Source organism: Miniopterus schreibersii (assembly GCF_964146895.1).
Source record: "Miniopterus schreibersii genome assembly, chromosome: 2".
Lineage (NCBI taxonomy): Eukaryota > Metazoa > Chordata > Mammalia > Chiroptera > Miniopteridae > Miniopterus > Miniopterus schreibersii.
The window spans coordinates 6,856,898-6,880,720 of record NC_138102.1 but is presented as its reverse complement, the minus strand read 5'-3'; the positions used below and the strand labels follow the sequence as shown (position 1 = coordinate 6,880,720).

At 50.7% G+C, this 23,823-nt stretch overlaps 3 protein-coding genes across 4 annotated transcripts in view; 2 read left to right on the top strand and 1 right to left on the bottom strand.

Moving 5' to 3' along the window:
• Window positions 1-7,703: 7,703 nt before the first annotated feature.
• Window positions 7,704-8,492, top strand: LOC308553613 (putative claudin-24; the record flags this gene model as incomplete). The annotated part of the gene is made up of 1 exon (XM_081129646.1): window positions 7,704-8,492. Exon 1 carries the CDS (start codon window positions 7,830-7,832, stop codon window positions 8,490-8,492), a length of 663 nt encoding a protein of 220 aa, XP_080985772.1. The 5' UTR covers window positions 7,704-7,829.
• Window positions 8,493-10,227: 1,735 nt separating this feature from the next.
• On the top strand, window positions 10,228-10,948 carry LOC308552839 (claudin-22-like; the record flags this gene model as incomplete). The annotated part of the gene is made up of 1 exon (XM_081128224.1): window positions 10,228-10,948. Exon 1 carries the CDS (start codon window positions 10,286-10,288, stop codon window positions 10,946-10,948), a length of 663 nt encoding a protein of 220 aa, XP_080984350.1. The 5' UTR covers window positions 10,228-10,285.
• Window positions 10,949-12,240: 1,292 nt separating this feature from the next.
• Window positions 12,241-23,823, bottom strand: part of WWC2 (WW and C2 domain containing 2) — a 130,916-nt gene continuing 119,333 nt past the window's right edge. For both annotated transcript variants that reach the window (XM_081129100.1, XM_081129101.1), the window contains 3 exons: window positions 22,336-22,578; window positions 17,667-17,794; window positions 12,241-15,172 (listed from right to left, as the gene is read on the bottom strand). In XM_081129100.1, coding sequence (XP_080985226.1) covers window positions 15,106-15,172; window positions 17,667-17,794; window positions 22,336-22,578 — 438 coding nt within the window. In that variant the 3' untranslated portion in view covers window positions 12,241-15,105. The remainder of the gene's footprint in view (window positions 15,173-17,666; window positions 17,795-22,335; window positions 22,579-23,823) is intronic.

Here is a 23,823-nt window from a genome sequence, read left to right as displayed (position 1 = left end):
GAGTGGAATATCTGGGTTGAATAGTTCTGTGGCCCTGGTTAAATGTCGTCCAGTTCCTCTCAAGAAAGAGAACCACTGCAAAGAGCCACCAGTGGGTATGAACGCACCTATTTCCTTAAAGTCCTGACAACATTGTGCAGAATATCTGGGCGGTTGTTTTAAGTGACATTTCTGCCATTGCTGGGGGTTTGGAATCCATCGGCTTGACACGGGGCCAGATGTCCATGGGTCTGTGTAGGGATCCCAGCAGGAGAAAATGTAGCCAGCTGCACTCAGGGGAGAAGAGGGGTCACCTTGGAGGCACCCTGCCAGTGCCCAGTGTCCTTGTACCACACGTGGGAGGCACACAGTTGGAGCTCCATCAGTGCGGACTCCACGTGTTTTGTCCCTGGGGATAGACTCTAAGAATTCTTGATGCTGGTCTGTACCTGCAAACTCCCCCTTAGGAGCCCCTCCTCCCCTGCCTCTCCAGAAGGTGGCTGGGGCTAGAGTGACGAGTTTGCTTTTTAGGAAAGCGTGGACTAGAATGGAGATCTGCGGTCTTGGAGGGGTGCTCTGGGAAGCCGCACAGGCGCTGGGAGCTCGGCTCTGCCCCTGCTTCTCCCCACGTGCAAAAAGAGAAATTCCTACTCTGTGTGCCGAGGCTGAGGTCCTAATGCAGCCAACATCTCCCCTCCAGCCAGGAATCACCCTCCACCCACCTAGCGCCCTTGGAGCTGCCTGAGCCCAGAGGTCGCTTCAGACGGAGGCACAATTTAGTCCAGATGACACTCAGTTGGGTGGCCCGTCACAGGAGCCTGCTTCAGTTCTGGGCACATTCTTGACCGTGGAGATTCTCGAGGTCAGCCAAGGTGATCCCCCAGGAGAGTCATCCATGCACCGTGGGTTCCTTGCCTCCCAGCCTCCATGGATGCCTTCCTGCTCCTCACTGCTCTTTCAAACACCTGTCGTTTAGGTATCATCTGTTTCAGGACCTCTGCCTAGAATGGTCCCCCAGGGCTTTGGTTGATTCCTTGTTGGTTAGTTCTCGGCTCACACGGTACTTTCTCAGAGGGACCAAGCCCATCCCTCAAAAGTCTTACTGGATCCTGGGCTTACCTTGTTCTTTCCTTCGTGCTTGTTTATTAGCTCTCTCCCTACTTGAAGGGCAAGGACTACGCACTTCTTAGTCACCTCTAACCCCTGGGCCAAGCACCATGCCTCATACATAGTAGCTGCTCAATAAATCGTTGAATAACTGAATGACTGTGGCCCCAGCTTATGCTTTTAGCTGTCACCTCCTAGCAGCCTCCTGCCTATCTCATATTCCCTCCGGCTGTTTGCCGGGATCCTGGAAGGGGGGTTACCTCGGAGGGCTCTGCCCCTGCTGCTGTCACCTCCACCTGGAGTCATGCCCTCCCGCCTCTCTGTCCCTCCCCCAGCTCCTAGCCCAGTTCCCAGAACACGGCAGGCGCTCAGTTAATGTTTGCCAGGGGTCTGGTTTCTCTCCCAGAAAAGACAACTACTCTGAAGGTGGGCGCACCAGCTGGGGCTGTGCGTTCCCGCCAGGACCCAGCAGCGAGGGGATGGAGGGTGCCCGGAATCGAAGCCTGCAGGCCAGGTCCACGTCTCCACCTGTCCTGAACAGGTGAGCCGGGCCTCCGGGCCTCCGCTCCCTGTGAAATGAAGCCGCTGTGGTGTCTGGAATCCCACGAGATGCCAAGGCGGTCGCTGAATTACAATGATTTTTCCTCCTGTTAACTGAAAATTAACAGCCAGGGGTGTGAGCCTAGGTTAATATTTAGAAAGGATTTACAAAGAAAAGAACCCGGCTAATCCTGAAATAGAGGGCTTTTCATTGCTATTTGCATAGTGGGTGGGGACAGTGTCCCTGGTGGGGACAGTGTCCCTGGTGGGGACGTCCTCTGGGCCTTCCTGCAGACCCCCTGCCGCGCCAGAGTCTGGCTTCAGGGCCCCACGGCTGGCAGATGGGCCCGCCCTGGCTCCGGCCCAAGGCGGAGGCACCTGCTCAGTGAACACGGAGGTTGGCAGGTAAAGCCTCAAGACAAACGGAAAGGTGCTCGTGACACTGGCCAAAGATCGCCTTTTACAGCGTAAAATGATTACGCCCTGCACTCTGTTCGACAGGCGTGGGCTTCGGTCTCTGCTGTGGGGATGGAGAGCGAATGGGCTAATTTACGTCTCAGATTCCTTATCTGTTAAATGGAGGCGATAATCGCGCCTCCTTCGCCAAAGGTTTCTTGTGGGGATAAGAAGAAACAGATAAAGCCCTGCAAGCAGTAAGTGCTCAATAATACGGGCCACTTTCATCATATTTTATTCTGTCTCTCATGCTCATGGGTGGCCGCAGGACAGGCTGTTCCCTTCACTACCCAGGGCCGAGAGCGCGCCGTAGTTTTCAGGCAGTAGTCCTTTGAAGGCCTGGAATAACGTCTCAGCTGGGGCCTCGGAAGACAAACATCAGGCACTAACTAGGCGGTCAGGAACTCCGCCGCCCCCCACCAGGCTCTGCAGAAGGCTTTCAGACAGCCGGGGAACCCGCAGGTCTCCACACCGCACACGCAGGCCAGAGCCAGTCAGTCCTGAGCTGGGGACAAACGTCACCGGACACTGACTGAGGGACCCCGGAGGCTCCTGAGCCAGAGTGGCTGTAGGGGCCATGCACCCCGCGCTGCACTGGGACAGCCCCTCTGGGCTGGAGCTGGAGGGCCGGGCAAGGAGGCGTCTGGGAAGGGTCCAGGGACTCCTCCCCCGGCCCCCCATACTCTGCTGGCCACTAAAGCTCAGCCTCGGGCTGTGGAGAAGGGCAGCGGCCGCGCTGGGCTGGGTGCTGGGCTGGGTGCTGGGCTGGGTGCTGGGCTGGGTGCTGGGCTGGCTTCCACCAACCCTCTTCTCACTTCGCTCACCTCTGGATCTTTGCTGTTTTGCTCAAGGCGGTAAACGGCCTAAGCAAGTTATCTTTTTCTTTCTTTTAGAACATTTATTTTTTTCTTCTTATGAGAATCCTACATGGTTTGTAGAAAATTTAGAAAACATAATGAAAATGAGGGGGGAAAAGCATCCATCTCTAGCACCTGTGAACACTGGGTGAGCCGCCAGCAGTCCTGTCTCTCCCCAGACCTAGGGTATGTCCATCTTGACACCCTCTGGGGCAGGGCGCTCTTACTTGCCAACTCATGGTGTATTTTTTGTTTGTTTGTTTTGTTACTCCTTACCCGAGGATATTTTTTCCATTAATTCTTTTAGGGAGAGTGGAAGGGAGGGGGGCGGAGGGAGGGAGGGAGGGAGGGAGGGAGGGAGGGAGGGAGAGAGAGAAATACTGATGTGAGAGACGCATCGATTGGTTGTGTCCTGCACATGCCCCGACTGAGGTCAGGGATTGAACCTGGGTTGCAGGTTTAAGCCACACCAGCCAGGGCGACAACTCATGATACCTTGGTGGTTGGTCGAGTTCATTCTTTTAGAGCTCCCTGGCCACGCTCAGACACACCAGAATGGCCCTGCCGTCATTACAAAAGGTAATGGGAACACATTTCTAGGGTTGGCATTCTGTGTTTACACTCACCATCCCTTAGAAGGACCCATCTTCTCCATTTACTAGACAAGTATTTGCTGAACACGTAGTAGACTCGAGCACTGTGCTGTGGGTGTTGTGAAGTCAGCAGCGTGTCTGGTTCTGATTACTGAGCTCACAGTGTCCATTGTGAGAATTACCATTTAGCAGGGCAAGACTTATTAAGAAAAACAGAATAAACTTTAATCAAAAAGGTTGTGCTTCTTAGGATGAACCCGTCTTTGTACCCACGTCTGAGTGACAGGGTGGCCCGCATCCCCCTAGGGGAAAGGGCGATTGTTCCTGCTCATTGGTGGAGGCAGGGGCCTTGGCTGTTTCTCGGGTTAGCTGTCCCCAGTGCCCTCCTCTCTCATGGCAGTGCTGCTTCCAGTGTCTTAAGATTCAACAGATAATTTTCCTACAAGGTGCCAAGCCAAGGCAACTACTTCATCTTGTGCTCAACCCAAGGACCGGGGGAGACTCTGGCCCATTGCTGGAGCCAGGGTCACGGACATTCGCACTGATCTCCAGGGCCTTGGGGACTTTTTAAGGATACTTTTGACAACATGGGATTTGTGTGTGTCTCTGTCTCACTCTAACACTCCCAAAAGACATCTTGTGCCCTTACCACCATCCCTTTCACCCCTTTTCCTGTGCACCTTGCCACACAGCCGGGCCACCATCACCAGTTGAAGAGGTGAGGGCCACAGCAAGCCCTGCCTAGGGGCCACCGGCCACTCTCAGCAGCCGTCGGGCAAGGGTGTGGCTTCGGGTGGCTTTTGTATTTGAGATGATACAAAACTCATTACATTCCACCAGGAATGTACCAACAACTGCATCATGTCCTTGCTTATAGTCCTTCAAAGGCTCTTAACTATCCATGTTCTAAAATCCGAATGATTTAGCGGCATGGAACTGAGCCCCACAGCCTCATTTTCTGTGGGCTCCCCGGCTCTGCCCCCAGAGCACCAGCTGTGGAAACCATTCCCCACTCACCATCTTCCAGGACCAACCCTTTCTTTCGAGACATCTCTGCCTGCCTCCTTCCCCTGAAATAGCCACCCCAGAGCCATCTCTATTAGAATATTAAACTTACGTCTTAGGTATGGTTGGTCCGGCCTGAGAGAGATCTTCGCACCCCGAGCTCTGGCTGGGTCGCTGGCACAGAGCAGGAACCCGAGCACGCGAGGCTGAGCCAGTGAGCGGCTGGACTTCCTTCCCCGGTGGCAGCCCTGGGCCTGTAGAAAGGGCAGGACGAGCAGCTGAGGGCAACTGCACAGGCTGGCGGTGGCAGGAGTTTGTGCCAGACCTCTCTGAGTCGGCATAACCCAGGGTTTGGTGTGACCATAAACTTAACCGTGAGCATGCAAGGGGAACACCGTGGAGAGAAGGCCATCTTTTCTACGCAGTGTTTGTCTTGCCTCTCCTGGAACCTAGATTTGGTCAACGGCTTCATGAGCGGGTCAATCTCATGACTTTCCGTGACAGATTTATTTTCCAAAAATGACCACAAAAGTATTTCCAGCCCCACGAGCTCTTCTAGAGCCTTGCTAGGCTCCCATCAAGAGGAGGAACCTATGTTCCCTCTCCTGAATGGGGCAGGCCTTTGTGACTGCCTCATCCATGAGGGGACGGATGAGTGATGCTTGGTGACTTCTGAGACTTGGTTACACAAGGCGACTCAGCCTTAGGTGACCCTGCTGGGAGCAGAGACGAACTGTCCCTACTGAGTCTCACCCAACCTGCAGATGCATAAGCAACATACACATATATGATATTGGTATAAGTGACTAAATTTGGGGATGATTAACTTGGGACATTTATCCACCCTTGCCCTGGACTGAGAGGTTCCTCAGGATGTGTGGCTTTGGGCAAATGGGGATGGTTGGTCACCTGAACCTCCGGCCCATCAGAAATGTGTGTCACCCGGCTGGGCGTGGCTCAGCAGTTGAGCGTCGACCTAGGATCCAGGCGACTGGGGTTTGATTCCCGGTCAAGGCACATGCCCGGGTTGTGGGCTTGATCAATGACTCTCTCATCATTGGTGTTTCTGTCTCTCTCTCTCCCTCTCCTTTCCTCTCTCTGAAATCAATAAAGATATATTTTAAAAAAGAGAAAGAAATGTATGTGACCTGCTGACCTCTCGAGTTTGTTTCCCAGGGTTCCTCTTTTTTTAGATTCAAGTTCCAGAGACAGAGCTAACATAGTCCCAGCTGAACAAGGTGGTGGTAACAGTATTTGTTTTCTGGATGAATTTCACCCTCTCCCGCCCTCACTGAATGGTCTAAGCAGCTGGTCCATCAACTGACGCGGAGAAGGGCAGCCCCAGGTCGGGGGTGGGGGGTGGGGGCTTCATGCTCTCCAGGCTCGGGGCTCTGGTGCTGGGGTTTCCGTTGCCTGGGACACCCCACCTGCTCTTGTCATCCATTTGAACTCTCTTATTTTCTTGTTTTCTGGTGGCCTCTTCCCACTGGGCCATGAGTCCCACGGGGCCACCGCGGGGCCTGCGTCCCTGCAGGGTCTTCAGCAGTCACTGCCTGGCCAGAAGGAGGTGCTCAAAAACTTTTTTTTTTAAAAATGCTGAAAGAATAAGCGAGTTAAGAGGGCACTTAAGATTATCTGGGTCCACTGCCAGCACTGCGGAAGCTTCTTCCATGAGAGCCCGAAGGGGTGAGCACCACCCTAAAACACCTTTGGGATGGAGAGCTCACTACCTCCCAGAGCAGTCTGTTCCATCCCATATTTAATAAAACATTTCAAGGCGATATTAAGAGTCGCCTCCCTGTAACTGTTAGCGACTGCTCTCGGGAGCTTTCTCCCCCTGCCGCCACCCAGAAGGGAAGCTCTGGCTCCCTGTTACCCCATCTCCTGGTGAGGAGGCGCTGGGCAGATCTCTAGCCCTTCCTGGACCCTGTGTCTTTTCGCAAACTGGAACAATTTCTTATTTTAGCCCACGGACGACAGCAGTATGTCCTAAGGGATTCCGCACACCTCTAAGTTAAGAAGAATTCATCTTTAAAGGGTGGAGGGTGCCGAAGCAGTCGCCAGCCATCTCGTTGGACCCTTCTGCTGAGTTTGGAGACAGCAGGACGGGGTCTGCCTCTGATCTCCTACTGGGTAATGCCATGAGGGGTCATCTCGGAAGCAGGACTAGACTCCCCAGCTGGCGTGTGCCGGGCGGTGGTTCTGCTCCCCAGGCTTGGGTTTCCCAGGGGGTAGCTCTCTGAGGGTCCCAGCAGGCTCATCAGGTCCTGCCTCCTCGCTGCGGGTGCTGGATGCCCGGGGCCTGGGAGGAGGTGCCCCACGCAGGGCCCGCGGCAGCCCTGGGAATCTGGCACAGCCTCCAGTCCTGGCTCTCAAGGTGTGGCCCGAATCAAAAACCAAACAAGATGAAGCCTCAAAGGTCAGCCCATTGTGGCTCCTGTTTTCAGACCAGAGTCTTTTGTCCTGAGCTGCGGGAGTCTGCATGCCCAGGCTGCTTTGTCTCCTGACAAAAGACAGCTTAGCTCTGGGCAGAAAACATCTCCTGAGGAGTGAGAAACCACGCTCTACCCCGAGTCCCTAACGAGGCCGAGGGCACTCCCAGGGAAATCGAGAGATTCCCAGGACGCGCCCTTCCTCTGAGTAGCTCCGGGCACGAGCCTCCATCGTCTTCGTTTTAATTAACCCAGTGAACCAGCATCTACCTTTCAAAGGAATCTGAGGGCGATGCTCCTGCCAAGTCGCGACCAAGTCCCCGTGACGCTCAGGAACGTGGGCCAGGCTCTGTGTAGGTTGAGGAAGCCGAGGAGAGCAAAGATTATAGGGAGGGTCTGCCTGTCTTTACAAGGGCTTGTTTTGCATCCTGAAATCTCAGATTCAGCTACTACAATGAGGTCCTGTTATAGAGAGAGCTGGCCTTTTATCACCACTTAAAATCTAATTAATCCATATTGAAGCACAAAGATTTCTGTTGTCCTAAGGGTGAGGGGTCATAGAGGCTCCTTTGTTCATCCTTAGCTTTAGAATCATCAGGCATTGGGGATATAATTTTACCAAGCGAGTCGGAAGGCAACGGGTCAAACCCTTATCAGAAAGCCTAACTCGTAGTTTTCACAGAGCCCTTCGTTCTTTACATGAAATATTATATTCGAGAACAAAAACACATTTCAGGGTGCCCAAGGAGTGAACGGCCAAAGCTTATATGCCAGGCAGCATCGAGCCACCATCGCCACAGCACTGCCCACCACCAAGGACAGCGCTCCCATAGGGGAGGCCGGGCGCCAGGCCGGCTGCAATGGCGTTAGTCTTGAGAGTAGTCATGCAACTTGTTGGACTGTTATTATCTCTGCTGGGATGGGTTTTGTCCATTGTTACAACCTACCTGCCACATTGGAAAAACCTCAACCTGGAATTAAATGAAATGGAAAACTGGACCATGGGACTCTGGCAAGCCTGCGTCATCCAGGAGGAAGTGGGGAGGCAATGCAAGGACTTCGACTCTTTCCTGGCTCTGCCGGCCGAGCTCAGGGGCTCCCGGATTTTAATGTTCCTGTCCAATGGGCTGGGGTTTCTGGGCCTGCTGCTCTCTGGGTTTGGGCTGGACTGCCTGAGAATCGGAGAGGGGCTGCGGGAGCGCAAGAAGCGACTGCTGATCCTGGGAGGAGCCCTGCTCTGGATGGCAGGCGCGGCAGCCCTGGTGCCGGTGTCCTGGGTCGCCCACGTGACCGTGCGGGAGTTCTGGGACGAGACCATCCCAGAGATCGTGCCCCGCTGGGAGTTCGGGGAAGCCCTCTTCATCGGCTGGTTTGCCGGGTCGGCCCTCCTCCTGGGAGGGTGCCTGCTGAACGGTGCCGCCTGCTCCACCCAAGCTCCGCTGGCTTCGGGCCACTACACGGTGGCAGAAACACCAAGTCAGTGTGCCTACCTGGAAAATGGGACTGCAGATCCGAAAGCGTGACTTTGACAAGACCGGAGAGATGTATATTCTGCAGGGACAGAGCTGTAGGGGTCTGCACGAGAAGGGGGCCTTTGTTACGGAACTCAATCTGTGGGGCTCACATGTTCTCACTTAGTAATTACTTTTCTACCCTAGATCCTCCCTCCCCCCAAAAATCTGGAGAAGGGGCTGTCTTATATCTAAAAGAAAATCACTATGCTAAGGATTACATAGGTATGAGCAAAAAAATGTCATAGGCCTGGTTATTTAAATCGAAACGTGGTGGTGGCTGTCCAATATAGTCCGTATTAAGCTTTCGTGTGTGTATGTTACACTAGAAACTGTTTGTTTGTTTTTGTTGGTAGCTGAAAGTAATAATTACTTTGTCTCCTAAAGAGAAAAACTGACACGCTGAAATCTTTTAAGCATTCTACGTTGGCAGAGACGCAGGTTAAGCTTATCCCAAAGCGAATTTCCACAACAATGACTGTTCTTCTTTTGATCCGAGCTGACTGGTGTTTAGGAAATTACAAGGCACCTGGTGTGAGTGACAGGGTTTTATGAGGTTAAAAGGTTTTCGGTTCATCATGATACTCTCAGATTCGAAACACTGGCCAATCTCCTCTATTGTCTCTTCCCTCAAAAGCTCCATGTTAAAAAGACAAATAATTTAAAATGTTTGCTTGATATTGAGATAGTGACCCTTCATTTGCCCTAAGAAAAACTTTCTTTTGTTCAATTGAAAATTACAAGCTTGGGGATATATATACTTTTGGGGTTGCAGGAGAAGAGATGTTGATGCTCATCTACAAAGTCCTATTGCTTAACTTTTCCACGGCATAGAAAGCAGATTTCAGTAAAGAAAAAACACACGAAGTGTTTATGCACCTGTGTCTGAACATGACAGAAAGGAATGCAGGTAAAAAGACTTGATAGTTTGTTTCGTATTGTTTCATATGTTATGTGGTATATATAGCCTAAGGAATTTTTTTTAAAGGTAGGCCTGATCCCAGCCAGCGTGGCTCAGTGGTTGAGCATCGACCCATGAACCAGGAGGTCAAGGTTCGATTCCCTGTGAGGGCACGTGGCCTGTGCTGCAGACTCGATCCCCAGCAGGGGGCGTGCAGGAGGCAGCCGATCAATGACTCTCATCATGGATATTTCTGTCTCTCTCTCTCTCTCTCTTCCTCTCTCTGAAATCAATAAAACACACACACATATTTTAAAAATAAAAAGTAGGCCTGATTGAAGATCTAGAGAAATTTCTGATAAAATTGAATTATTTGGTTAAGAAATGTTTTTCTTGAAACTATTTGTTTTTTAAAATAATGCCACTTGGTGTTACCACAACACATATACTGAAATGTGAGAACTGTCACAGACGAAAGCCTGACAGGTGCCATTAGCAAGAAAGAACGCAGTAGGAGCTGGACCGACTGTCAGTGAAACATTCTGCATTTGGACGTCTTAGTTCTTTGACGCGTTAGGAAGGTTGGAAATAACATGAAAGCCATTTAGACATGAACAATGAAAGGGGGATTACTGCTGCTTAGTGTTATTTCAGGGACAAACTGCTTATTAGAAAACTGATCTTGGCCACTCCTTGGCATTACTGGTTTGGAAAACTAGTTCCCTTTCCTTTTCTGACAACTATTCAGCATGGAATCAAACAATAGCAAGTCTGGCAAGAATCCGCTTATACACACAATGAAAAAATATTTCAGAGCTCTGCAGGTGATAACACAAGTCTGTCGCACTTTTCCCAGAGACCGAAAGGCAGCAGCTGGTTTAGCTAAAGCTCGCAGGACCTCGTAATGGCTTTAGTATTTAGGACTGTGGCACAAGTAACTGGAATTTCACTCTCTCTGCTGGGATGGCTTTTATCCTGTCTCACAAACTACCTGCCACATTGGAAAAACCTCAACCTGGAATTAAATGAAATGGAAAACTGGACCATGGGACTCTGGCAAGCCTGCGTCATCCAGGAGGAAGGCGGGATGGAGTGCAAGGACTTCGACTCTTTCCTGGCTCTGCCGGCCGAGCTCAGGGGCTCCCGGATTTTAATGTTCCTGTCCAATGGGCTGGGGTTTCTGGGCCTGCTGCTCTCTGGGTTTGGGCTGGACTGCCTGAGAATCGGAGAGGGGCTGCGGGAGCGCAAGAAGCGACTGCTGATGCTGGGAGGAGCCCTGCTCTGGATGGCAGGCGCGGCAGCCCTGGTGCCGGTGTCCTGGGTCGCCCACGTGACCGTGCGGGAGTTCTGGGACGAGACCATCCCAGAGATCGTGCCCCGCTGGGAGTTCGGGGAAGCCCTCTTCATCGGCTGGTTTGCCGGGTCGGCCCTCCTCCTGGGAGGGTGCCTGCTGAACGGTGCCGCCTGCTCCACCCAAGCTCCGCTGGCTTCGGGCCACTACACGGTGGCAGAAACGCAGTATCTCCATCAGCACCTGGAGATGGCAAACACCCACCTGACAGTCTGAACCGGGAGGGATCAGGGGTGTCCAGTCCTCACGAGATGCTTGCTCAACCCTGGACCGGGTAGGGTTTCCTGCTACACGGTCACCTAATCACTGTGCTTATGATTTTCTAAAATGAATCCCCCCTGTGGCTCCTTAAACTATGATTCCTTCCTAAGGTGATAAACCACTTTTATGTTCTACTCTGAGACCAAAACCCATCGAAACTTAATAGTAATCATGCTCATTACTGCAGATGAGTTTTCTCAGTTTTAAAACAGATCCAGTGATTGCACAGAACTGGTAAATAAAACGTTCTGTTGGTACTTACGTATCCTGAAGGTGTTGTTCATAGAGACGAGTCACTGGCAATCGGAAATGTTACTGCTCATCATTTCTCTCGTGTTTGAGATCACCTACTACACAGAAACAGTCTCGCTGTGTTATTTAAAATGTATGACATCGGATTATACTAAAAACATTGCTGCTCTTTGAATGCTTGAGAGGTGAGAGACGTGGACATAGCACATCTTTAATCAGAGACCTCAGGGCTCCACGGAGCCCTTCCCATAAGTGGGCCACTCAGGCGTGCCTCTGCACTGCGTCAGGAGCAGAGGAGGCCGGTCTTGGAAGGTTCACATAAAATCTACCCACAGGCGTGCTTTTGCACCTGTGTCCTGTGCTCTGCAGATGGCCAACGTTCCTGCCACGCCTGCAGGGGGCACTGCAGGTCAGTCAGGTCTGGGTGTGTGGGCACAGAACCTCCTGGGCTGGCTGGCGTGGGCGGCAGAGACACTGCCAGGGCAGGGGGCACTAACAGAGCTCGTATTCTAGAGCCTGTGTTTTACTTGTACAATGAAAATATTCTGCCTTTTTTTTTTTTTTAAATTTAAATCGGCAATACTTATCGCACAACCAAGAAGCATTCACAACAAACTGCTGGCTTGGGGAATTCTTTTTTTTGTTAATCCTCAATAGAGGATATTTTTCCATTGATTTTTTAGAGAGAGTGGAAAGGAGGCGGGGGTAGAGAGACATTGATGTGAGAGAGAGACACATTGATTGGCTGCCTCCTGCATGGTCCCGACCGGAGGCAGGGATCCAGCCTGCAATGGAGGAACGTGCCCTTGACTGGAATCAAACCCACAACCTTTCAGTCTGTGGGCCGATGCTCTAACCACTGAGCCAAACTGGCTAGGGGAGCTTGGGAAATTCTTCACAAAGATTTTTATATTTGCTCAGTACACAGCTCAAATAAACTCTTGCGCTTGAACCAATCAGGGAAATTACCTGAACAACAAACGACACAAATAAAATCTTAGGCAATATGTATCTTTGTTGAAAAAAAAAAAACCACTGAATTTTTTCCACCCACAAACACATGAAAAGTGCAGAAACCAGTTAATCTATGTGATGTATTTGCACACTTTTACAAACAAGACAGATTAAAACAGAAACATATTTAGAATTTAACCTGATTAAATATTTAGTTCAGTCCTGAGCTTTTGATATTTAATACAATATAAAGTAATAGCAAAAAAAAAAAAAAAAAAAGATTTTAAATTTATTTGATTTCCATGCGATAGAGATTCAGCTAAACTTTGTTCACTTGGCTAGCAATATGCTTTTTGTACCTGTAACACTTAGATTCCGATATACAAAATTGTAGTAATGTATTGATAATTCAAACTTGAGAATTAATATTACATTCTTTTTACCCTGTGCCGAATAAATTCTACCTTTAAAAAATAGCATTTATAATATTAAAATTCATATTGTCCATGTGGGTTTGTGATCAAGTTATTAAACTGTTTTGTCACTGTGAATCATCCAGGTTAGTACAAATACGACAGGATTGTTAAAAGCTGCCTATAAATACATAACACTATTGCTGATTTTTAAAGTGTGGAAAAAGAGTATATTAAAATAAGTTTATCTCTCACGTTAGAAATGAGCAAATTTTGTAAAATAAAACTGCAAGCTTCTTGGTCACAGCTGTTAACTACCAGCCTGAGACAGATTTCCTTCCTTTACACTTGTCGGAATAACTTTTTGTATCGCAAAAAGTTAACAGCTAATATGCTGAAGATTTATAAAGCTGTAAATATTCCAATAGAGCCTCTTCTATGTCAAACATTTAAAATGGCCAGAACCGAACTATATATTAAACAGAACATAAATAAGACCGTAAATAAATAAATGAAGAAAATAAAATCGTACGGTACAACTACACATAGTTCTATAAACATTTTCACGGTCAAACTAAGAAGCTGACAACAGCTGACCTTCATCTCACTCTGCATTAAATAAACTTCTGTCTTTCACATTTGACCTTGACAAGGATGAATGGTCTTTTTCTGGTTTTCCTGTCATCTGAGAGAATGAGCTGGGACAGCCCCGAGGGGCTGCGTGCAGTCGACTCACAAGGCTGGTCTCTGCGCAAAGTAGTGTCACGTCCGGTTACAGCTTCCGAGACGCTTGTACAGACGTGGTGGACACTTAGAAACAAAGGTCTAGGCTCAGACATGGCTTCCTCTGAATTCTGATTCTGATCAAAGGCATTTTCTAAAAGATGTGTGATTACTTTCAAGAAGATAACAATTCTTGCTAATGAGGATTCTGTCTTAGAAACAGAACTTGTGTGTGTGTGTTAAAGGGGCCCATTCCTTTAAGATGGGTTTTGCATTTCTAAAAAAAAGGATTTCGTTTGCTATAAAAGACGGCTCACCAAAAACGGCCTCTTCCAGTATTAGAGACTAATAAGCATGATTTGAATTGCATAGAACTGTTCACTTTAAAAGCCTTTATGAGGGCAGAGCTACTCTGGGGTTTGTTTCCTTAAGGAAGCGCTTGAGCTGGATGAGCTAAAACCCTGCACTGGAAGGCGCTTCAGTCGGGTCACAGCTCTAAACTTGCTCATCTGCAGTGGCTTTTGTTTGAGACAAATGACTCAGCTTATACTTCAGATTAATAGTCTCTCCGCCTCCCAACTTCTTACCATAAATTATCGACAGGATCCCCTAAATGAGAGCTGCAAAGTAATTGCCACTAAATGGTACAAATCTGTTTAATAAAGGATTAAATTTTTTTTTTTTTTGGCAACTTTGATTCAATCAAGATACCCTTTCCTCTGTTGCTGGTTTCACCAGGTGTCAGCTGACGCGTCTCCCTCCACATCATCAGAATGTCTGTCCTTTGAAGGCGGGTCACCACGTTCTCTAGTCAACACCATCCTCACGCCTCAGACGGAACATCACTGTGCAAGCCAGACTCATACCCGATGCCCACCCTCCCTCAGGTCGGGGGAGCCAGACTCACTCACACCGATGCCCACCCTCGCTCAGGTCGGGGGAGCCAGACTCACACCCGATGCCCACCTCGCTCAGGTCGGGGGAGCCAGACTCACTCACACCTGATGCCCACCCTCGCTCAGGTCGGGGGAGTCACACCCGATGCCCACCTCGCTCAGGTGGCTGGGGTGAGCTTGTGCTCGTGGCCGCAGGCGGCTCTCTCCTCCCTGCCCTGTGTCCTAGGCGCAGGGTCTGCAGTGCAGCCGGGAGCCCGCTCCCGTATTTGCATTCTTATGTGCTTGAACTCAGCATTTTGTTTTTGTTTTCTTTAGACAAACAAAAAAAGAACAAAAAAGACTGTTTTAAGGAAACAAAGTGTTCCCACACGGGTGACGGAAACGAACACAGCCCGTTTCAGGCGGGCTCCGGGCTCCACACCGAAGCTCGTGCTCACGCTGACCTTCCTGCAGCAAGAGCTGCTCGAGTGCAAGACCCCCCAAGGCGCCCGTGCCAGCTCCCCGGGCCCCTGGCAGGAAAATCAGGGTAGCAAAGGCCACCTTCTGTGAGTTCCTCTGCAAGTCGGCTCAAGGGACGCACCCTGGCTCTGCCTCGGTTCCACAGCCCACTGGCCACACACATGCTGTGCAACAAACGTCTCTGTGTACCAGATTATCCCGTTGTGGTTACCTGACTTTTTTTGCTTTTTTTAGGTAAGAATTACATTCAAGATACTTTATCAATGAACATGTTGAAATTCTGATGTGAAATAAAAGCTCTTTAAGAGTTGACAGTTATAGTACACCCCTCCCCAAACAAACCCACCACACCAAAGTTCAGTCTCTTCCTCTCAAAGAAATGACCAGGTGAGACGCTCGGCTCTTCGGCGACGAGTCACACGTCATCGGCCGGCAGGGAAGGGATGCTGATCTTCGCTCTGGTGAAGTAGGCGATCTTCTCCCTGGAACCAGGTGAGGAGGGAGCCACGTCAACGCGATGCTGAGAGGACTCTGCAACCGCTAGAAATAGCAGCGGGACCTCCAGCGGCACCCCATGAGCCCGGACAGGAGCTCTTTTCCTAAGGGCGATCTCACTTAAAATCAGGAGGGCCACCTGGCCAGTGTGGCTCAGTAGACTGAGTGTCGTCCCAGGAACCAAGAGGTCACAGGGTCCATTCCCGGCCAGGGCACACACCAGGGCTGCCGGCTCCATCCCCAGTGGGGGTGTGCAGGAGGCAGATCAATGACTCTCATCATTGATGTTTCTCTCCCTCTATCTCCCTCTCCCTTCCTCTCTAAAAATCAAAACATATTTAAAAAAAAATCAAGAGGGCCTCTGCCCTTCACAGCAGATGCGAAGGACACGGCAGCTCTGGCTCCCACCCGTCACCTGCAGACCCAACAGTGCCTTCCTTGCCGCATTTCTAACGTAAGGCCATTTTCAAGCCAACGGGGGTCAGCCCAGGCAAGAGTGTGTCTAACCCAGGTAGGGGAGGGCTCAGAGGGCCGAAGCCCTAGGAAACGTCTCAGGAACCTCATGGAACATCATGTGATACCAGGAAAACGCAGAGATCAGGCTTTCGCAGCTCAGGAACAGTACCGTGACTCGGAGGAAGGGAGGGGCCCTCCTGTCATAAAGGTAAGTCTGTCCTGTGTCCAGAGCAGGGACAAGCAGGAGCGGCCGAAAGGGAGGAGCCGAGGAGAAAGCGGCTGGTTGTTCAGGGGCTGGGACCAGGGTGAAACTAAGGCTCTAGGACAGTACAGGCGCCAGGAACAGGAGCAATGCGTCCATTTTTTCTACAAAACCTTCACCCTGCACATGCTGTCCCAGCAGCACACGCTTCCTGAGCGCATGTCCGTCCGCGGACGCCTGGGAGCCGAGAGGATGAGGCACCGACCCGCCCGAGAGCGGAGCCGGGCAGACGGGGTGGGAGCGTGGGGCAGAAGCAAGAGCCGAGGTGGGAAAGACCACGGAAAAGACAGAAGGAAAGGGAGGGACTCGGGGCGAGAGTTACTTCTGTGCTAGTGTCCTTGTGATCGGTCGAGTTCCATACGAGATACAGGCAAGAACTAGGAAGGCACGTGGGAGTGGCCGCGATGTCCCTGAAGGCCAGGAAGGCAGGGCTGGAAGCCGGGGACCCTGCCGGGCCACTTCCTGCAGGTGGGCGGCTTAGGCCCACACGCTGTTATCTAAATGCTCAAATTAGCTGCCAGTGTCCAGTTTGAGACACTGCGCATAAAATTCCCCATTGCTCACTTCCCCTGACAAACCGAAGGCCAGGGACACGGGGCTCCTGATTCCAAGTGAACCAAGCAGCTGGGTGCAGCTGCCTGTGGGTCAGACAGAGCCCCCCAGCCCCCCACGCGCCCCACTCTCGCCGCCCAGGCCGGGCCATCTCACTCATCTTTATCACCTGCCCGGGGAGGTAAATGGGTTTGATGTTAAGGGACACAGGAGTGATTATAAATCTCTATTCTGGGTTCTAGCAGCAGCCATGCTGGACAACCTCACAGTGACCACAGCACCAGAGGCATGGAAAGATCCCTCTCACAGCCCGGAGCTGTAAAAACCCGGGGAGCAGCTTTCTCTAAATTACGAGAGTGATTCTGCAGCATCGTGGAGGCAAGAGAAACCTGGCTCTTTCCTATAAACTGCCAGCTCTTCCAGAGTCTGAAGCCCCTGCTGGCTCGGCTTCCTTTCCCTCCGTGCGGGGCTCATCCAGTCGGCACCGACTCCAGCTCCCTCCTCTGGACCCTCGGCACCCAGGTCCGAATCCCATCGTTGGTCCCCACATCTCCTCCTGCCCACAGCACTCCACAGACTCCTCCGTACGACACAAACACATGCGTCCAGACCCAATCCCACAATCAACTGATAAAACAACCCTTTCTGTGGCCTCCTCTCACTCGCCTGAAACAGCCATGGATGGTCACCAATGGCCTCCTGACCGGATGGTCACCGGTGGCCTCCTGACCGGATGGTCACCGGTGGCCTCCTGATGGCTCAGTTGGGGGCGGTGACTTTCAACCCTCTTCTTCCTGACGCATGTGCCAGTATCAACAGCCTCCCCTCCCTCCAGCCCGGGCCCACGCTCTCTCCTGGCTCTCCTTTCGTATTTCGACCCTTCCTCCTCACATCTTTTCAGCTGCCAGCGAGCCCCTCAATGGTCGGCACCCACCGGGCCTCCTGGCCTGGCTGTCTTTTCACATTTTCTGGAACGTCTGACCCATTTGGTAACTGCTTCTAAGAGCAGGGACACCTGGGCTCCTTGGGAGCCAGGCTGCTGCAGTGGGGTTTGCACCCTCAGGAGGCAGCAAGCGCAGCCTCGTCTGGAGGAGAGGATTTGGCGTCTGTCACCCTGATAACGGCCAGCCTACTCCAGGGTGAACGCCCTTGTAATTCAGAGGGCACGAGCACAAGGACAACCCGAGGGTGACGCGGGCGGGGCCGCCTACCTGAAGGACTGCACCTGCCGAGGCACCTTCCGGCTCTGCTCCCGGAGCCGACACACGTCCTTGGAGACTTGTCTCATCAACTTCTCCGCATTCAAATCTTGCTTCTGTTCCTCTTTGGACTGTTCAGCCTGGCAAAGAAAATAAAAACACAAAACCCCACAAAACACTAATTAGAGGTGCCCAGAAACGTGCTATCGGGCTTCAGTGCAGACTACAGCCAGGAGGGCACCTCGGCTGCCGACGAGGCGGTGTCTCCTCCCCGCTGGGGACAGCACCCATGCACCAAACCCAGGCCGAGGTGCAACGGCCTTGAGCAGGGGACAGTTTATTTCATGGCGCTGAAAACACCTCATTACACAGGCAGCACGTGATCCGTTTATTACACCTGGAAGACCTAAGAACCCTCAAGAAGGAAGCTAAAAACTGTTACAGCACTGCGTCCAAGGAATACCGACTGTCGACATTTTGGGAAATACACCTTCAGCCCCTTATTCATCTTTTCAACCCTTTTTTTCTTAGTCATTTAAAAGCTGTTTATTGCAGTGGAATTTACATACCAAAAAAGCGCCCAGGGATGTACGGCTCAGAGAACTCCTACAGACTGAACACACACAGGTCACCGGCACTAGACGAAGAAACAGAACAGCCCCATTCCAGGCGCCCCCCAAGCTCCCTTCAGCAACGGGTCTGAGGGTCACTAGCACCTGGCTTCTAACAGAACGGGACACTTTTGCCCGTTTTGTTTACAGAAATGCAACAGGGCAGCAGGCACTCTTCAGGGTCTGACACCATCTGCTCAGCGTGACGCTTATGAGAATCATACACGCTAGCGCAAGCAGTTGTAACCTGTTTGACTCACTGTTGCATAATATTCCACTGTGCGACTTTATCACAATTTATTACCTGAGCTATTGTCTACGGATTCAGGTATTTTGCATGAATGCATTTAAAAATTACAGTGGAATAATGAATACTATATTAAAAGTTCCCTTTTCATCCATCCATACATCCATCCAATCAACAAATATTTGTGGACTGCCTTCTAAAGAAAGGGGGTGTGAGAGAGTGAAGAGCACAAAAACTCTGGAGCCTCGCTGCCTGGGTTCAATTCCATCTCTGGCATTCACTGGCTCGGTGAGTCCGGGGAGGCTGCTTGCCATCCCTATGCCAGTTTCCTCATCTGTAAACTGGGAATAAGTACTTACCTCAAAGGGCTGTTTTCACGTTTAAGTGAGTTAATACACATAAAGTACTCAGAGCAGCACCCAACACATCATTAAGCCCACTATTTCAGTGTTTCGCTGTGACTGTTTCTTTTTTTTTTTTTTCTTAAACGATATGCTAGGCATTGTACTAGGAGCTAGGAATAGAGCGGTGGACCAGAGAGCAAATGTACACAAAAGACCCTGAGATGCGGATTTTAATAAACCACATCACAGAGCAGCTCTGCAGGGACAAAACGGACAGTGAGACTTCGAGTGAGAGGAGCAGGCTGTGAGCCACGGCCACGGCAGCTCCCAGGGTGGTGCTGGGGCCACTACGCTTCCCCAACATCCCGGTTAGAACCAGGAGGGGCAGTGAAGAGGGGCGATGCCCAGTACCAGCACCCAACACTCTGCCTGGAATTCCTTTTCTTAGAGCAGCTTTCCAAACAAACGCCAAAGCCAAATGACCCATTTAAAGGTCTCACTGTCTCCCAAACATAAGTGAGTTAAATTGGATTTTTATTTCTGCCAGATGGGGATAACGCCTGCTTTTAGATGCGCACGTCCCCTCACTGCGCACATGCGTGTTATAGTCTGCGGTCTCCACCCCACGGAAGGCCAGCCCCCCAGGGGCCATCCCTCCTCCTTCCTCATGATGGTCTCCTGCACGCACCTGAGGGCTTTCACCACAAAGAATTCTTACCGCCCCTCCCTTTCCTCTTCCTGTTTCGGACGATTTTCTTTAGAAAAGTGCTCTATATATGTTAAGTCACAATTCTCTCTTGAATATTTTGTAATTGATGAGCAAGTCTAGCTGTCACTTGGAGCTTCTGAATTTATGTATCTCAAATTCAAAGGGGACAAATGTGATATTTCCTTTCCTTTGTGAAGCCTTATATTTAGTAAACTGATGATTTTTCATTAGGTCCCAGGAAAGGGACCGCCAACTCAGTATACACAAAGAAATGACTTCTGCCAGGACCAGGACCAGCCAGTGAGCGAGTCAGCAGTTGCGCCGAAGGACTGCGCCCCTGCAGTTCCTGGTTACCGACGACAGGCCAACCTCAAACCAGCCACCTGCTCATCGAGACGAACAACGGACAGATCAGTAAAAGCCAGAGAAGGAAGGCAGGTGCTGGATATACTCGGGTAAGAAACTCTGACCCACTTTCCCCAGGAAAATGTGTTTTATCAGAACCAGAAATACAGCAGCCCCAGGGATGCTCCTGGTCTTTTGTCTCCTCCACATGAATGGAATTGGGGTGTCTATTGTGTCCCCCGTGAAGCACTAAGCCGTCCCTCCAAGTAGCTCATGGAAGCTCGTATTTTCAACTACCAGCGTTTTCGTGGTTACTGCAAAATCACTTTGAAACTTGGCTTTGTTTGCTACCAAACAAGACCAACACTGGGACTCACGGAGATATTCCTTTTCCTGCCGAGTGAGAACATACTTCGCTGAGGTCTACACTGGCCAGTGTTTATATATTCATGTCTGTACCTACCCCTGCATCTTTCTCTAAAACCCTGGGTGACACAACACACCGTAAGGTTTCGTCCGTCACTAATAATCAACAGTGGCCAGCTTTGCAGGCAGGTAGCCCTTAGTGCCGAACGCCTCGTTCCAATCACGAAGATTATTTTGTTGAATGAGGCGTATTCCTACCTTTGATGCAGAATTTTCTTCGCAGATTCTAACTTTTAAAAAGGTTCACCTCTGTATTATTTTAAGTTTTCAAAAAGTGCAGCATCAGAGAGCTCTGGCGTTTTCACAGGGAGGCACTCTGAGGGAGAACCAGAGATTTCCGCTTTGTAGGCACCACGAGGCTCCTTTGGAGAAACGGCAGCCCTCCGGGCACCCTCTCCCCTTCCCACCCAACAGGGCACGATGAGCCCCCCTGGACCTGTGCTGTTACTGCTGGGTCCCCCACCTTCTGGGCCTCTGCACCCCTCACCTGGGATGAAGTTCCACTGCCCGCTTTCCAGACCAGGTTAAATGCCACCTCCTCCAGGAAGCCTCTCCTGGTCTCACCAGGAAGTGATTTCTCTTCCTCAGATATCTGGCTCATCTCCTTTATCAAACCACAAGTTCTTTAAGGGCCCGACATGTCTAATTATCCCATTATCAGCTTTAGTGTCAAATATAAGATCTACAGTTCAGCTCCCCACTGAACAGGCACTTCCTGAGCCCCTACTGTGTGTGAAGGTTTCTTTCTATCAGGTGGGATATACCACAGATATGTAATACGTTTTGTTGCTTCAACTTTCTTTAGAAATTATTGGTATCAGTTTGACCCCTGAAATTCACACATTAAGTTTCCGAGTTCCATCGAGAATGAACAGTGCTAGTCAGTCAGCACCATACACTATGTGGTTAAAAATAACTTTGGGCCCCAAAGGAAGTTTATGTGATGGACAAGAGTTTCTATTAGTTTAAAGAAGTGATTAATCTAATTCAGATTTCTATACAAAAGGGTTGAAAGAAAATTATGTTTTGGCATTTGTAATATTTCAGCTATGTGAAACTCTATTTGTATATTCCATATGGATGTAAAATATGCCCCATACTAAAATATAAACCCTCATCTTGAGAAAATAAATCAATGTCATCAATATACAGGTTCTTGAAATCTTTGGTCATATTTAGGAGGCAGAATAAAAGAAATGGTCCCTTAAAATACCCTATTTTTAAGTCAGTGATTTTTATTCTATTTTATATAGTTGTTTGTATGGCAAAAAGCAACGGGGAATGGGTAAGGTGCGACTTTTCTTGAAGGTAACAAAAAATGTGGAAACTCAGGAGCATGAAACTAGCATACAGCCCAGCCGGCATGGTTCAAGGGTTGAGTGTTGACCCAGGAACCTGGAGGTCACTGGTTCTATTCCCGGTCAGGGCACATGCCTGGGTTGTGGGTTTGATACCAGCAGGGGGTGTGCAGGAGGCAGCTGATCAATGATTCTCTCATCATTGATGTTTCTATCTCTGCCTCTCCCTCCCTCTCTCTGAAATCAATAAAAACATTTAAGAAATCAGCAATACATCTACAATGATGAGTGGCTAATGAGTCTTGAACCCATTCAGAAATTTCAAACATAAGTTATCACTTATGTTAAAAGTTAGACTGTATTTATTTGCCAAGTCTCATATAGACACAAAGAAGAATGCTGAGCAGAAATGACACTACCCTCACTGCCATGCTCCCCCTGGCCAGGCCAGTGGCCCCAGAGCAGCAGCTACGGGATGGGGGGCGGGCGGTGGAGCGGTGGGGACCTCTGACCTGCACCTTGGGGGTGGCAGTACCGCTTTTAGCAATATCCTGGGTTTAAAAAAGGCCGTGAGAGAAATGTGCTCCAAGTTCTTAAAAAGGGATCTGAAGAGCTGAGCAGAACTGGGGTGTAAGCTGGCAGCTTTGGGAAGATGACTCCACGTAAGCCCCCCCGAGACAAAGGACACCTGAGATCCGTACCTGCTTCTCAGCTTGTTTCAGGAGCTTCTGGAACCTCTCATCTTCCAGCACCCCCGGCGGGAGGTCCGTCTCCCCCTGAGCTTTCAGCTCCTCCAGCTTCTGCCTCAAGCCCCGCAGGGCCTGCAGCTCATCGTTGAGGCGGCTCTGGCGGGTGAGGGAGGCCTGCAGGTCCAGTTCCAAGTCCAGGGATGTGCGCACGGGGCACTCCTGCGCTGCTCGTCGAAGGACAGGCTGGCACACCGCCTGGATGGTCAGAAAACAAACAACGAAACTCCCTTATTACACTGTAGCCACCATTCTGCTTGTCCTGCCTCCTGGCACGTGGTGGGTGCATTTCCTGGCTTCCCTACGCGAGGCATAGCCAGCCAGGTGACGGGCTCTGGCTGGTGACAGGCCAGTGGCAGTGACGTGTGTCACGTCTGGAAGTTTTTCAATGCCACTGCGCGATCTGCATGTCTCTGTCACCTGCTGGAGGTACAGCAAAGATCCAGAGACGGGTCCCGAGTGAGGACATGGAGGACCAGAGCATCCGGCCAAACTGCACTGGACAAGCCGCTAAGCAAGAAAGAAGCCTTTCTGTGCCGGTCGGGAGGCAGCTGGCCTGTGGAGCCAAGATCTGGACGCCCTCCTCTAACCAACCCTTCAGTCCGGCGCCTTTCTCGGTTTCCCATCGCCTACTATCAACTCCCCGCTCCGCCCTGCAACCTCGGGCACTCTTCCTGCGGCCAGTCTCATCTGTTCATCAAGAAGCAATCTGAGTGTGAACGGGTGAATGTCTGCTGGGGGTTGTAGGCAAAACCCTAGGAAGAGAAGGCACAGGTGTGACCTTGAGGACTGTGGTTAGAGAATGTAGGAGACACTATGAAGTAGCGACGTCTGTGCCACAGAAAGGGGAGGGAGAGGTGCTCAGCCTAGGCCAGGCTGGCTGGAGGAAAGGGGAGTAAGTGAGGCCGGGAAAGGCTGCACAAGCAGAGGAACAGGAGGGCACTGCCTGCCTACAATGTCGGCAGTGGGAGTGGAAACTCGATTACTAATAAAAGCTGGGACTGTTTGATACAAGAGGGAAGGGACTCAAACTTGAGTAGATTCTAGCTTGAACATCTGGAGCAATGGGGTACTCATGACAGATGAAAGGGAGGGGCCTGGTGCCCCTTTTCTTAGTTCAGAGCCTTCGCCCATGTCTGAATAGCTTTCATTGTCTCCTTGCCTAACACATTCCGCTGTAAGTCTCTCACATTCTGTAACATTCTGAGCATTAGGTTCCCTTCATGCAGCCTCTGGTCTCACACACTCATTGCACAGAAGAACCACCCAGACACATGCTCTCTTTGATCGTATTACTTGTTTTTCACAATCAGATAGCCTTCCTGGCTGCCATGCACGTGGAGCCTTTCTAAAGACCCCAATGCACGGTGGCCGGCTGGCAAGTGTTTAACAGGAGCTCACCGACCTGCAGGGTTGGCCCATTTCTTTGGTGTAAATACTCCC